General features: G+C 43.9%; 1 protein-coding gene across 1 annotated transcript in view; it reads left to right on the forward strand.

Annotated features, from left to right (window-relative positions):
- PSMF1 (proteasome inhibitor subunit 1) overlaps positions 1-15,541 on the forward strand; it is a 48,299-nt gene that overhangs the window by 17,191 nt on the left and 15,567 nt on the right. Inside the window, exon 5 of the mRNA XM_047853517.1 lies at positions 7,459-7,644. Coding sequence (XP_047709473.1) covers positions 7,459-7,644 — 186 coding nt within the window. The remainder of the gene's footprint in view (positions 1-7,458; positions 7,645-15,541) is intronic.

Raw genomic sequence — 15,541 nt, forward strand, 5'->3', positions numbered from 1 at the left:
TCAAATCGTGGCTGCCACGGGCTGGGAACGTGGAGAATGGGGAGTTACTGTTTAATGGGGACAGAGTTTCAGTTTTGCAAGATTTCTGAAGACGGACAGTGGAGGCGATTGCACAATAACCTGAATACACCACTGAACTGTATGCTTAAAGATGGTTACGAGGGTAAATTTTGTATGTATTTTCTCACAGTTAAAAATTCTTGTTAATCTGAAAGATACCTGAAACCCTTCAGCGAATGTCGGTTGCTCTTAGAATAAAGAACAAACTCCTTGAGGAGGCCTAAAGCGTAACCCCGTCCTGGACCACTTTGCCCCTAGTTCCTGTGTCTCAGCCTCCATGCCCTGCTTCCTCTCCCTTCTGCAGAGCTCTTCCCTGTGCCTAGAATACTCTCCCCAGCTCCCCATGCAGCCAACTCCTGTTCTCCCTTCAGTTCCCATTGAAGAGTTCTTCAGAGAAGCCTCTCCTGCTCCCCACCACATTTGAGCTTTCGAAACACCCTTTTCAGCATTTACTAAGTGGGTGTTCTATGATCAGGGTCACTCTCCCCCACCGGCTGTGATCCCCTTGAGGGCAGGGCCCGGGTCTGTTTCGCGTATAGTGGAGTGTGGCGTGGAAGAGAGAGGCGAGGCCAGCCCAGAGCTGCTGTTGTGGGCGCTGCCCGCTCCGTGACCCCCACGCTCCTAACGTGGGTAAGGGAAGGACTGGGAGTCTTCCTCTTGATTCTTCAATCTGGAATTCTGTCGTGGGAGAAGGTGGAAGAACCCAGGTACCGTACGAGGCTGCGCATGCTCATTGCAGCTTTTAGCCCTGAGCGGTGCTGAGAGAAAAAGTGACCGTGTCTCCATTTCTTTTTTGTGAATACGTTTTTGTTGTTGGGGCTTTGTGTTGGGGGAGTATTTTGTTTTTTGTTTACCGTGAAATGAGGGACCAACAGTACTACCTCGCGGCGTCGTGAGAACAAAACAAGATGTCAGCACAGAGTGTTCGGTGCTGGGTGCAGCAGCTCTTAGACATGCAAAGGGGAAAAATCTGATCACTGGGAATCATCTCCATGGAAACTGAGGCTCTGTGAGCTGGCGTGTGGATCTGCCTCTTAATCATAAGGCTCTCTCCCTCTCTGCTCTGTCTTATTGCCAGCGACACTGAAGTGCCTGCTTCTAGTCACCTTCCCCCACCGGGCCCTCCTCTTTCGGTCTTCATGGCATGTCTTGTCCACTCTGGGTGGGGACTTGTGCCCCTTGGTGAGCAATCTCTGATTTGCTAAGGGGTCCGAACCTGTTCCTTACTGCCAAGCCTCTTCTCTTTCCACTCCTTCAGGATGACAGGCCACAGGCTGTCTTTTGCTGCTACCAAAATGGCAGTGCTACTAAGGCTTAGAAATTGTGCAGAACTTCTTCAGTACTTGGCAGTTTTTAAATCAGACCTGAGCTCTACAGGTAAACACACACCCTCCAGAGGGAGATCGTAGGCCTTCCGGCCGGCCGTATCACACACAACCTCATCTGATTGAAAGGAAAGGGGACTTAGATTTATCCCTTCCACCCAGCTTGCTCAGGGAAGCAGCAAGGTCCCCATAATTCTAGGTTTTGAGCAAAACCCTGTTCTTTATAGGGATGTAGAGACCACAGGCCCACAGATCTCCCAAGGCCTTGTAGGTGTTAAGACTTTTGAGCCACGGAACTCTTCTTCGAGCACAGTGTTCTTTAGGATTGACATATTAAACTAGTTAAAGTAAAATTGCTCCGATGGAAAGGGTAGGGGCAGGAAGTGAAGATCCCTGGGTCCCATCCACTTGGCTTTCTGTCTTGCTCTCCTTGGGCCCCCTTCTGTGCGAGAGAAAACTCGAAATTGCTGGTCTAGTTTAATATTCTCTGTTCTTCTTATGGTTATAAATATTAATTAAACCTTTTATTTTGAGATAATTATAGTCTTGTAAGAAATAATACAGACATTTTTTCGTATCCTTTGTACGTTTTACCTCAGTGATAACATTGTACAAAACCTTACTGGATACTACAGCCAGGATGTTGACATTGATATAATGATACAAAGCCTTTCTATCACCGTAATGGTCCCTTTTGATGCCCTATGTGGCCACCCCACTCCCTCCCCATCCCTAACTCCCTGGCAACTGCCATTTATTCTCTGTTTCTAAAATTTTCTCATTTTCAAAAATGTCCTATACATGGAATCATACAGTATGTAAGCTTATGGGATTGGCTGTTCTCAGCGTAGTGCTCTTGTCATCCCTCTGAGTTGTTGCATGCATTGATAGCGTGTTCCTGTGTAAAGCTGAGTGGCACTTCGCCGCATGGGCATGCAACAGTTTGTGTAACTACTCACTCCTTGAAGGATATCTCATTGTTTCCATTGTTGCACTATTACAAATGAAGGTACTAAGGATGTTCCCGTGCAGGCTTCTGTGTGGACGTGATTCTCCCTTCCCTGTGATAAATGCTCAAGAGCACGATAGTAGTTGCATGTTTAGTTTTTTAAGAAACTGCCGAATGATTTTCTACGGTGTCTGTACCATTTTATGTGTCTACTGCCGGTGTGTGAGTAATAAGGTTTCCCCGCACCTTCACCAGCATCCGGTGTGGTCACTCTTTCATTTTAGTTATTCTGACACGTAGTGATATCTCATCGTGGTTTTACTTTATATTTCCCTAATGGTTAACAATGAGCATCTTTCCATGTGTATCTGCCGTCTGTGTGTCTTTTTTGGCAAAATGTCTGTTCGTGTCTTTTGCCCATTTTGTTTGGATTGGTTGGGTGGGTTTTTTTTGTTTTGGTTTTTTTAATTGTTGCTGATTTGAGAGTTTTTATTTATTTATTTTTTAATTTTTTTTTCAACGTTTATTTATTTTTGGGACAGAGAGAGACAGAGCATGAACGGGGGAGGGGCAGAGAGAGAGGGAGACACAGAATCGGAAACAGGCTCCAGGCTCTGAGCCATCAGCCCAGAGCCTGACGCGGGGCTCAAACTCACAGACCGCGAGATCGTGACCTGGCTGAAGTCGGACGCTTAACCGACTGCGCCATCCAGGCGCCCCGAGAGTTTTTATATTTTTTAGATGCAAGTCCTTTCCGAGATAGTAGCTTATAAATGTTTTCTACCAGCCTGTAGTTTGTTTCTTCATTCTCTTAACAGGGCCTTTCACAAAGCGGACCTTTTTAATTTTGATAATACTTATTTTATCAATTTTATGGGTCGTGTTTTTGGTGTCGAGAACGCTTTGCAAACTACCTCTAGCTCCCCAAGATTTTCTGTGTTTTTCTTTTTTAATGATTTTATAATAACATCTTTGATTTGTTTTTTTAATTTTTTTTTTCATGGTTTTTTTTTTTTTTTTTTTTTTTTTTTTTTGAGAGACAGAAGGAGGCAGATCGTGAGTCAGGGAGAAGCAGAGAGAGAGAGGGAGACACAGAATCCGAAGCAGGCTCCAGGCTCTGAGCGGTCAGCACAGAGCCCGACGCGGGGCTCAAACTCTCGGACCATGAGATCATGACCTGAGCCGAAGTCGGACGCTCAACTGACTGAGCCACCCAGGCATCCCTCCTATGTTTTTTTCTAAACATTTTATAGTTTCATGTTTTAGAATTAAGTCTGCGGTCGGTTTTAAGTTAATTTTTGTATAAGGTATGAAGTTCAGACGGGGGCTCATTTTCTTGCCTGTGGATGTCCAGTTACTCCAGCACCATTTGTTCTTCCTTCACTGGATTTGCTTTTACAGCTTTTTTCGAGAAGCGATCGTCTCTGTTTATGTGGGTCTATTTTGGGGTTTTCTATTTTTTCCCATTGATCTTTGTGTGTGTCCCTCTGCCAGTATCAAACAGTTTTGATTAATGTAGCTACATAGTAGACCTTAACATTGAGTAGAAATGATTTCTCTCACCGACTTTTTCTTGTCAAGATAAGGTCTTAGCTATTCTGGGGTCTGTGCCTTTCTGTACAGATTTTGGAATAAGCTTGTTTATGTCTATGGAAACCTTGCTGGGATTTTGATAGGGGTGGCATTAAACCTATAATGAGGAAAATCGACATTTTTACCATGAACATGGTGTATCTCCATTATTTAGGTCCTACTTGATTTCTTTCATCATCATTTTTTGTAATTTTCAGCAGATCTTATTAAACATGCTTTTGCTATTTCTTCTCTGCAGGAGAGGAGTGATTGTAAATGGCGTTCTGCTCTTAGTTTGATTTTCAAATATTTGTTATTGGTGTATAGAAATGCAGTTTATTTTTGTAGATCATTTATATGCAGTCACCTTGGTGAACTCAGTGTTCTTGGAGTTTTTTTGAGGATTTCTTGGTAACGTCAAGATAGACTATCATGTCATGTGCAAATAGGGGCAGTTTTATTCTTTGCTTTATTCTGTGCTTTTTCTTTCCTTTTTCTTATTTATTTATTGCCTTATTGCAATATGTTATTTAAGAGTGGTGAGAGAGAACATCCTTGCCATAGTCCCAGTCTCGGAGGCAAAGTGTTCAGTCTTTCACTATTATTATTATTATTATTTTTAATTCTACCTTTATTTACTAGATCTGTAATAAATACTTCTGAAAACTCATGTAGTTAATGTATATAAAGGACTTAGAACAGTACCTGCCACATAGTAAATAATCGGTAAATATTAGTTGTTACATCATTATTACTCCACTCATATGACCAGCCTTCTTCCAAAACTCAGTATTTAAGGTCCAGAGAACATACTGCCTAGGGATATATACCTATAGGCGTATATCCATATAGGAATGGAATCCATATCTGCCTATTCAGTGGCTTCCCAGTAAAAGAGAAACTTAATTTGTAAGACTTTTTTTTTTTTTTTTTTTTTTACCTCTATTCCCATTCCAGTAAGCCAAAAGGGGATAGAAAGCCATAGTGTAGCTTTTCTTCCCTCCTTCCCTAAGTCTCTCCCTCCCACTTAGCTTCAGAAATACCCTCCAATCAACTCAAGTCTAGTATGTTGTTAACTGTAGGTTTTCGTAGGTATTTAAAAAAATTTTTTTTTAATGTTTATTTATTTTTGAGAGAGAGAGCGTGAGCAGGGAAGATGCAGAGAGAGAGACAAAATGTGAGAGTGGGGGGGGGGGGTAGAGAGAGAGAGGGAGACACAGAAACCAATGCAGGCTCCCGGCTGTGAGCTGTCAGCACAGTGCCCAGCGTGGGGCTTGAACTCATGAACCATGACATCAAGACCTGAGCCAAAGTCAGATGCTTAACCGACTGAGCCACCCAGGCGCCCTGTAGGTATTTTTTATGAAGCTCAAGAGGTTCCTCTCTTTTCCTAGTTTGTTGAAAGTTTTTCTCATGAGTGGATTTACATGTTGGATTTTGTCTGATGCATTTTCTGCTTCAATTGATAGGATCGTGCGATTTGTCTTAGCTTACTGATATGGTAGGGATTCGTGAATACTGAACCATCCTTGCATACCAACAGTAAATCCTTGGCATATGATTCTTTTTATATATTTTTAATTCAACTTGTTAGTGTTTTCTTGAGCATTTGTGCATCCCAGTTCATGGGAAATACAGGTCTGTAGTTTTTGTTTTTTGTACTCTCTTTGGTTTTGATATGAGGCAATACTGGCCTCATAAAATGAGTTGGGAAATATTTCTTCATCTTATGTTTTCTGGAAATAACTGTAAATTGGTGTTAATTCTTCTTTAAACGTTTGGTGGCATTCTCCACTGAAATCATCTGGGTCTGGAGATTTGTTTTGGGTGCTTAGGTATGAATTTTGTTACTAGAATAGAACTATTTAGATTATCTATTTTATTTTGGCGGAGTGGTTAGATTGTGGTTTTTGATGACTTGGTCTGCTCTGAGTTGTTGAAGTAAGTTGTTTTTAGTTCTCTTATGACCCTTTCAGTGGCAACAGATGTGTTTTAATAGCCCATGTCGCTCTCGATATTGGTGATTTGTGTCTTCTCTCTTTTTGTGTTTGCCAATTTTGCTAGAAGTTTGTCAATTTTATTCATTCTTTGGATGAACTAGTTTTTTTATTGATTTTTCTCTATTATTTTCCTGTTTTCTCTTTCATTGATTTTTATTCTTTATTATTTCCTTACTTCGGCTTGCTTCAGGCCTAATTTGCTCTTTTTCTGTGTTCTTGAGGTCAGAATTGTGATTATCAATTTCTTTCCTCTTTTCCAGTGTTTTTAGTGCTAAGAAGTTTTTTTTTTAATTTTTTGTTAATGTTTATTTACTTTTTGAGAGAGACACACACACACACACACACACACACACACACACACACAGCGTGAGCAGGGGAGGGGCAGAGAGAGAGAGAGACACACACAGAATCTGAAGCAGGCTCCAGGCTCCAAGCTGGGACTCAAATTCATAAACCGCGAGCTCGTGACCTGAGCCGAAGTTGGATGCTTAACCGACTGAGCCGCCCAGGCGCCCCCTTTTTTTTTTTTTAAGTTTTTTTATTTTGAGAGAGAGCAAGAACACACGTGAGCAGAAGAGGGTCAGAGAGAGAGGGGAAGAGAGAAAATCCCTAGCAGCCTCTACTCTGTCAGTGTGGAGCCCAACATGAGGGGCTCGATCTCACGAACCCTGAGTTCATGACCAGAGCAAAATCAAGAGTAGGACACTTAACCACCCAACTGCCCCTAATAGGTTGTACTTTTATTTTTATTAAGTGCTTTATAGTTTTTTTTCATGTCTTCCTCTTTGATCTGTGGATTATCTAGAATCATATTGCTTAATTTCCATGTATTACAGGTTTCTTTCCGTTTTGATGTTTAGTGTGAATCTGTATGGTCAGAGAACATACTCTTTATGACTTTAGTTTTTTAAAGTTTATAAGATTTGTTTTTTGATCCAGGATATGGCTCATTTTAAAACATCGAATTTTTAGAAACTCTGGAGCACTGCCCACTCGTCACTACCTCTGTCTGCCTCAGCACCTCAGCTACAACTTACAATTCTTGTCTGTCACAGGCAGAGAAAAGAGACCCAGAGCAGCCTTCCAAGAACCCCTGAGTTAATGACAGGACTGGACCTTGAGCCCTCAGAGCCCTCCCTACCTGGACCAGGAACCTGGTTCATACTCCCCGAGGAGGCTTGGTCGTCCGTGACCCTTCCCATGACACATGATGAACACACAATGAGGCTGAGGGTGGGGTTGGGCAGGTAAAGAGGAGTAGCCAGTCCAGGCCCTGCGCCCGTACACCCTCACCTTTCTAATGGGGTGGTAAACGAGGAGGGGCAACTCAGATGCCTGAGAAGCTTAGGCCCAAACCTCGGAAACAACACCGGGCTGTTGCCCCCCTCACACAGGTCCGCCGGGCGGCCCGTTCCCACCCTTATAAACAGCCCAAGCGCAAAGCTAAGAGCCGTCGGGGCCGCCATTGCCGCCGACGTCGCCGCTGCCAGAATAGTGTGTGTGGGGTTGCCGGCCAGGTGCAAGCAGCTGATAGCTCGTCTCCTTCCTGCAGGACCTACAAGAACAGCGAGGAACTTCGGTCTCGCATCGTGTCTGGGATCATCACACCTATCCATGAGCACTGGGACAAGGCTAGTGTGAGCAGTCCCCACCGGGAGTTTCCCCCTGCCACTGCCAGAGAGGTGGACCCCCTTCGGATTCACCCACAGCACCCTCACACGAGCCGGCAGCCTCCCTGGTAAGTACAGAGCCCCCATCGGGCAGCCCATGCTTCTGCAGGGCTCTGGCCATTAACCCTCCTGCCACCTGACTCCCTCTCTGACCTCCATGCATCTTCAACAAATTGTCAGAGTCTTGGCAGATGGAGAAAGAAAGTGGAGACGTCAATGGAGCGGTGACTTCTTGTACTGCTCCTAGTCACCCTAACTCCTCAGGTTCTCCAGGATGCAGTGACCTGGGCCAGGCGTTTCAGGGAATGTAGGGATGCAGAAGTACTTGCCCAGAGGGGATGTAAGCCCAGTGTCTTGCTTGTTTCATTTCATCCATTGTAGTTGCCTAAACCTCTTTGACAACTTCAGAAGTTTTCCAAAATGCCATGGGGTATGAGCATGTCACATCCAAGATCTTAGCAGGTTACGATGGCAGCATTTAGGACAGGAGACTTGTTGGGCACCTGGGTGACTCGGTTAAGTGTCCAACTTCAGCTCAGGTCATGATCTCACGGTTCATGGGTTTGGGCCCCTTGTCAGGCTCTGTGCTGACAGCTCGAAGCCTGGAGCCTGGTTTGGATTCTGTGTCTCCCTCTCTCTCTGCCCCTCCCCTGCTCACAGTCTGCCTCAAGATACCTCTCTCTCTCTCTCTCTCTCTCTCTCTCTCAAAAATAAATAAACTTAAAAAAAAAAAAAGACAGGAGACTTGTGCTCTGAGGTAGGAGACAGGAACCAGGAGGAGACCTTAGTCTCTGGCTGAGACAGCACTTGCCAATTTAGGCTCCACAGTGTGGTAGTAATGGGGGGTTGGGGAGTTCACTGTGGAGACAATAGTAAGCACTCAGTAAGTGTTAACTGCCATTGATATTTTATCCTATTTTGCAGTTCTGTATCTTTCATTAATTAAAAAATGGGAAAGTGAATCGTTAGGATAAGTAATAATTGGTACATCCCTTAGGCACTCTTCAGAAATCCTGGGGAAGTGTGAATAATAAAAAGTAGTTGAAGGGTTTGGCAGCTTGTCTGATCTAACCTCCTTATTTTATAGATAGGAACAGAGATAAGATGGCCTGCCTAAGGTCACCAGCCACTAATAAAGAGGCAGGGCCAGGGCTATGGCTCAGATATCATCCCAGTGCAGTGCTCTGTGTGTGATGCTCCCAGAAAACAGTGACAAGATTTCAGAACAAGCCCCGGACAACAATCAAGGGCAGAGAGGGCAGGAATTTTTACAACTTAAGTAGGTAGTAATTCTCAGCTCTCTCAGACTCACTGCCCATTTCAAACAAATATTCTGTGAAATCTCCTTTACTTCTCTTGAACTGAAATTCATAGGTAAAAATGGCGCCTGGGCAGCTCAGTCGGTTAAGCATCTGACTCTTACTCTCGGCTCAGGTCATGATCTCACGGTTTGTGGGTTTGAGCTCCATGTTGAGCTCTGCCCTGACATCGTGGAGCCTGCTTGGGATTCTGTTTCTCCTCTCTGCCACTCCCCTGCTCGCTCTCTCTCTCTCTCCCTCTCAAAATAAATAAACTTTAAAAAAAAAAAAGATTCTTGGGGCACGTGGTTAAGCATCCGACTCTTGCTTTCAGTTCAGGTCATGATCTCTTAGTTCGTGAGTTCAAGCCCTGCATTGGGCTCTGTGCTGACAGTGCAGAGCCTACTTGGGGTTCTCTCTCCCTCTCTGCCCCTTCCCTGCTCATGCGTGCACGCTCGCTCTCTCTCTCTCTTTCAAAAGTAAATAAGTTAAAAAAAAAAGATTCTAAAATAAAAAAATTCATAGCTAATCTAACTGAATGCATACTTCAAAAGGAATCAGTATAAAGTTCTAACTGTAATATAAATGAGAAGCAAAAAGAAAGTAATTAATAATAAGGTAATGTATATTTGATCATGTAGATGCCTGAACACCATTACAGTGGAAAATGTAGTCAGACATTTGCACTTGTGTGTGGAGTTATCTTGAATTTGACAGTAACAGAAGCTGACATATACAGATGCATTGTAGCAAAACTCAGACTGTATTGCTGTTTTGCTATTACAGACTATTGCTGTTACATGATTTTTCTGAAATGCTGCACAGCTCTTAGGAGAATGGCAAACAGAATAGTAGATGGACAGTGTCTCCTATATAAAATGGTCTCAGACTCCGGTGATTTGTAACAAGACTTTCAAAAGTTGTGTGGGATGCAGGTGATTCTTACAATGTAGAATTTGTTATGTAGAACGCGCAGTCTGCCTTAAGTACCATAAGTCCCCTCCAACCACTATGGCAAACAGAAATTCTCCCAAGGCTTCCGCAACAACACCTGGAGGCTCCCCCACCCTAACTGGGAGTCAGACCTCGAATTTATAATTGGGAAGATAAAATTTCCTAGCCTTGGAAGAACTGAAGGAATCCAAAATCACCATGTTGCAACTTCTCCTGAAATAATGTACGTAGGCACAAATGGTCAATGTTTGCTAAAACCCTCAGTAAAAGGTGGATGGGGAACTTTACAATGAATAGATCAGGCTGGGGGCACCTGAGCCCGTAGATGAGTCTTAGCACTAAAAGTGGGATAGCCAGACATGAAGTGTCTTCTAATGTGATGCAGTAGTAAGTGCATCGCAGCCTGTACCCGGATCTAACTCCCAGTTTAATTGAAGCCTGATGGATAGAAGAGCAAGTTAAACAGGCCAGACACATGAGGATACGTGTGTCGCAGCCCAAACTGGAACATGAAAATTTTTTACAGGATAAAAAATTGCCAAATAAATGAATAGCATGGAAAAGGGAGAGTGAGGCTGTTACTAAAAGAGTTATATCAACTAAATACAGTGTTGGACTTTGTTTGGATCTTGATTCAGACAAACTAATTCTGTGAGGCCCTGATACCAAAACCAAAGACCACAAGAAAACTACAAACCAGTATCCCTTTTGAATATAGATTTTAAAATCCTCCACAAGATACTAGCAAAACAAATCTAGCAACATAAAAGGAGGATTATATACCGTGACCAAATGAAATTTATCCCAGAAATGGTTGGTTTAACATATGAAAAAAAGTTCATGTAATATACCATATTAATAGAACAAAGGCTAAAAACCACATGTTCATCTCAATAGGCAGAAAAAAGCATTTGACAAAATCCAACACCCTTTCATGATAAAAGCATTGAGCAATTGAAGGAGTTTCTTTTTTTTTTTTTTTTTTTTTAATTTTTTTTCAACGTTTATTTATTTTTGGGACAGAGAGAGACAGAGCATGAACGGGGGAGGGGCAGAGAGAGAGGGAGACACAGAATCGGAAACAGGCTCCAGGCTCTGAGCCATCAGCCCAGAGCCTGACGCGGGGCTCGAACTCACGGACCGCGAGATCGTGACCTGGCTGAAGTCGGACGCTTAACCGACTGCGCCATCCAGGCGCCCCTGGAGTTTCTTAACTCAATAAATGGCATCTGCAAAAAGCCCACGGCTAACATATTACTTAATGGAGAAAGATTGTTTGCTTTCCCCCTAAGATTAGGAACAAGACAAGAATGTCTACTCTTGTCACTTTTATATAACATCATATTTGAGATTCTAGCCAGGAGAGTCACTCAATAAAAAGAAAAAGTATCTAGATTAAAAAGGAAGAAGTGAAGCAAACTTTGTTTGCCAATGACATGAGATCTCATATATAGAAAATTCTAAGGAATTGTCTAAAAAAACTTTTTTTTGAGAGAAAGTGTGTACAAGCGAGTGGGGGAGGGGCATGGGGGGGGGAGAGAATCCTAAGCAGTCTCCATGCCTAGCACAGAGCTTGCTCTCAGGACTGTGAGATCGTGACCTGAGCTGAAATCAAGAGTTGGATGCTTAACCGACTGAGCCACCCAGGCACCCCTAAAAACACTTTTAAAATAAGCAGGTTCAGCAGTGTGACAGGATACACAGTCAAAAAACAAAATCAGTTGTATTTCTGTATATTAGCAATGAACAATCTGAAAATTAAGGAAATCCCATTTATAATGACCCCCAAAAGAAAAAATACTTAATAAATTTAACGGGGGCGCTTGGGTGGCTCCGTCAGTTAAGCGTCCAACTTTGGCTCAGGTCATGATCTCATGGTCTGTGGGTTGGAGCCCCGCGTTGGGCTCTGTGCTGACAGCTCAGAACTTGGAGCCTGCTTCAGATTCTGTGCCTCCCTCTCTCTCTGCTCCTCCCCTGCTCGTGCTCTGTCTCTCTCTGTCTCAAAAACAAATGAATGAATGAATGAATGAATGAATGAATGAATGAATGAACGAATGAACAAATAAATAAAATAAGATAAAATATAAAATAAAATAAAAAATAAAATCAGCTGCCAAGTGCTTTCCCCCTTAGAAACAAGGCAAAGAGACCCTGTCTCACCACTCTTACTCAGCATAGTACTGAAAGTTTTGCCACCACATTAAGAATTAAAAGGGATGCAGATAAGACAGGAAGAAATAAAACAGTTTATATTTGTGATGACATACTAGTCTACATGGAAAAATCCTACAGAATCTACCTAATCATAATAATAATAATAATAATAGTGTTTAGCAAGGATACCAGCTCAGGGCTCAGAATGAATGTGAGCTGGTAGTTCCAATTGGATCACAGATTTAAATGTGAAGCTTAATACTACAACACTTTTAGAAGAACTCACAGGAGAAAATCTTTAGGATCTGGGGCTTGTTGAAGAGTTCTTAGGGCACTAAAAGCATAGTCTGTAACAGAAAAAAGTTGACAAATTGGACTTCATCAACATTAAAAACTTTTGCTCTGGGAAAGACCCTGTTAAGAGAATGAGAACGTTAACTACAGCTTAGGGGAAAATGTTTGCAAACCACACATGTGACAGAGCAGTCCTATCTCTAAGGATCCAGAACACTCAAGACTCGACCGGTTAAAAAACCATCCAATTAGAAAATGGGACGAGGATATGAAAACATACCACACTGAGAAGGATAAACAGATAGATGGCAGATAGCACATGAAAAGGTGTTCGCCATCATTAGCCATTAGGGAAATGCAAATTAAACAACATGATCCTTCACACCTAGAATAGCTAAAATTAGAAATAGCAGTGATACCAAATGCTGGAGAGGGTGCAGAGAAACTGAATCTCTTCTGCATTGCTGGTGGGAATGTAAAATGGTACGGCCACTCGAGAACATTGTTTGGCTGTTTCTTTAAGAACTAAACAAACACTAGTAAGATCTAGGAATTGCATTCCTGGGTGTTTATCTTAGAGGACCGAAAATTATGCCCACGCAAAAGCCTGTACGCAGATGTTCATAGCAGCTTTGTTTGTAATAGCCAAAAACAGAAACAGCCCAAATGTCCCTCACTTGGTGAGTGGTTAAGCACCCTGTGGCACTGCTCGTGGAATACTATCTGCAATATAAAGGAGCGAACTGTTGATGCACATAATATTTAGGATGGAGCTCAGGGTCATTGTGCTGGGTGAAAAAAAAAATTCCAAAAGGTCACACACTGTATGATTCCATTTATAGAACATTTTCGAAATGATAGTATTCTAGACATTCTAAACAGATTAGTGGTTGCCAGAGATTAGGAATGGGGGCTGAGGCAGGCTGTTGGGTATGATTAGAAAGGCAGGGGAGGTAGCATGGGGGAGCTTTGTGGTGGTATAACTTGGAGAAAACCGGGTGAAGGTACTCGGGATTCCTCCGCACTATTTTTCCAACTTCCTGTGACTCTTTAATTATTTAAAGATAAAAAGTATTTAAAAATTTACAGCGTGCCTAGGTGGCTCAGTTAGTTAAGCATCTGACTTTGGCTCAGGTCATGATCTTGCAGCTCGCGTGTTCGAGCCCTGCATTGGGCTCTGTGCTCACAGCTCAGAGCCTGGAGCTGGCTTCGGATTCTCCATCTCTCTGCCCCTCCCCTGCTTACGTTCTGTCTGTCTTTCTCTCTCTTTCAAAAACTAAACATTTAAAACAAATTTGTAAAATTTTTACCTTTAGGGGTACCTGGGTGGCTCAGTCAGTTAAGCATCTGATTTTGGCTCAGGTCATGATTTCATGGTTCGTGGGTTCGAGCCCTGCGTCGGACTCTGTGCTGACAGCTCAGAGCCTAGAGCTTGCTTAAGATTCTGTGTCTCCCTCTCTCTGCCCCTCCCCTGCTCATGCTCTGTCTCAAATAAATAAATGTTTAAAAAAATGTTTTTAATTAAGAAGTATTTAAAACTTTAGATGCTGAGGGGCCACTTAGGTTCTTAAATCCTGGTATTTCTTGAGCTCACTAGGTGGGAAGCTCTGGATCTAGCCCCAGGTGCTTCATGAAGACCAGTGATGCCATCTGCGCCTGCTGTCATCACGGGGAGGGACAGGGTGCTAGGGAGCACATAGGTAGAGGAGCCGGAACCACACTTGGTGTTAAGGGAAGGCTTCCCCTAAGGCGGGTTCCTAAAGAATGAGGAGGGTAGGAAGGTGTTCCAGCATGAAGGCTTGTCCTGTGCAGAGCCCTGGAAGGATCGGAAGTGATTAGAGACAGGTGCGATGGGGGTGGAGGTGACAGGGCAGAAGGCTGACCCTCATTGTTCCTGCATACCACTCTTAGCGCCTGCCACTGGGTCCCCTCTTTTCCACCCCCCACCCCCCCACTCCCCATATCAAGGAGAGAGTATTGAATGGCAGGCAGGAGCAGAGGCCTTGGAGGTGGGTCTAACTCTGCTTCTGCTTTCCCCACTACACCCTTTGGTTTCAGTGCGTGTCATCAGTTTGTACCAATTCAGTGTAGTCAGTGCACCCTGAGTATGGAGGAAAACCCATCGCCTTGCCCTCCCTCCATTAGGTCTTTCTCAAGCAAACCTGTCTCCCAGGACTAGCACACTGAACTTGAGAGGCCTGAGAAAATTGAAACTTAAAAGCTTAAGTTATGGGAAACTGAAACCTAACCAAGCTTAACCAGCTTGTTCCGCTTCTGTATAATTGCTTGGCGCGCCCATGTATTCCTGATCAATCATTATTGCCTGGCACATCCGTATATTCTTGATCAACCATTGTTACTTGGCACATCCGTGTACTCCTGATCAATCATTGTTGCTTGGCACATCCACGTATTCCTGATCAATCATTGTGATACCCGTACCCCCGGTTGTGGTCTGACCTGAAGGCAGGAACCAATCGAATACTGTTAAGTGTCCAACTTTAAACACCAACCAATCGTAGCTCTGTAACTGTGGAAAATTCCTGATTTCCCCATGACTTGTTTGTACCTGTCTATAAAAGGGGTGTAAAAACCTCTCTCAGGGCCTCTTGGCGTCACTGGCAACGGGGGCGCAGAGGTCCAGGTTCGAACCTGCAATAAATGACCCTTGCTGCTTAGCTTTGACTCTGGACTCCGGTGGTTCGTTTTGGGGGTCTCTTAGACTCTGGGCGTTTCAAACTGGATGAGATGGTTGGAGAGGAGGTGGAGTGTTTAGGGAGGCTTTTTGCCGGCCACGCACCCCCCTCTACCCCCGCTCCTCACCAGCCCCCTTCCTCTATCAGCACAGATGTCTGTAATGACACCGATTCCTTCGTTGAGCCCCCTTCGACTCCAGGTTGCCGGGCAACCAGCTCTCACACTTTCACCTTTTTGTTTTTCCCTCAGATGCTGGATTTGGGGTGGGGCCTTAGGGCAGGAAGGCCTGAAAGAGCCCCGGAGCCTCCCATCTGGCTGCTGCGGGGTGTTAATTAGCCCATCAGTGAACAGCGAGGCTCCTGCCTCTGAGCAGGAAATGGCAGCCTCTGCCCCCTTCCCACAGGACACAGTCCTGTGTCTCACTGCTTGCCTTCCACACCCCCATCTAAGTCTGTCCCATCCCTGGAAACTTCTAAACCAAACCAAAATAGGGTGTCTGTCCTAGCGTGGAAGGAGATTTGAGTGTGTGGGGACGTGTAGCTAGCGCTTGTCAAAGGATGCTGAGTCT

The sequence above is a fragment of the Prionailurus viverrinus genome, chromosome A3 (genome assembly GCF_022837055.1).
Source record: "Prionailurus viverrinus isolate Anna chromosome A3, UM_Priviv_1.0, whole genome shotgun sequence".
Lineage (NCBI taxonomy): Eukaryota > Metazoa > Chordata > Mammalia > Carnivora > Felidae > Prionailurus > Prionailurus viverrinus.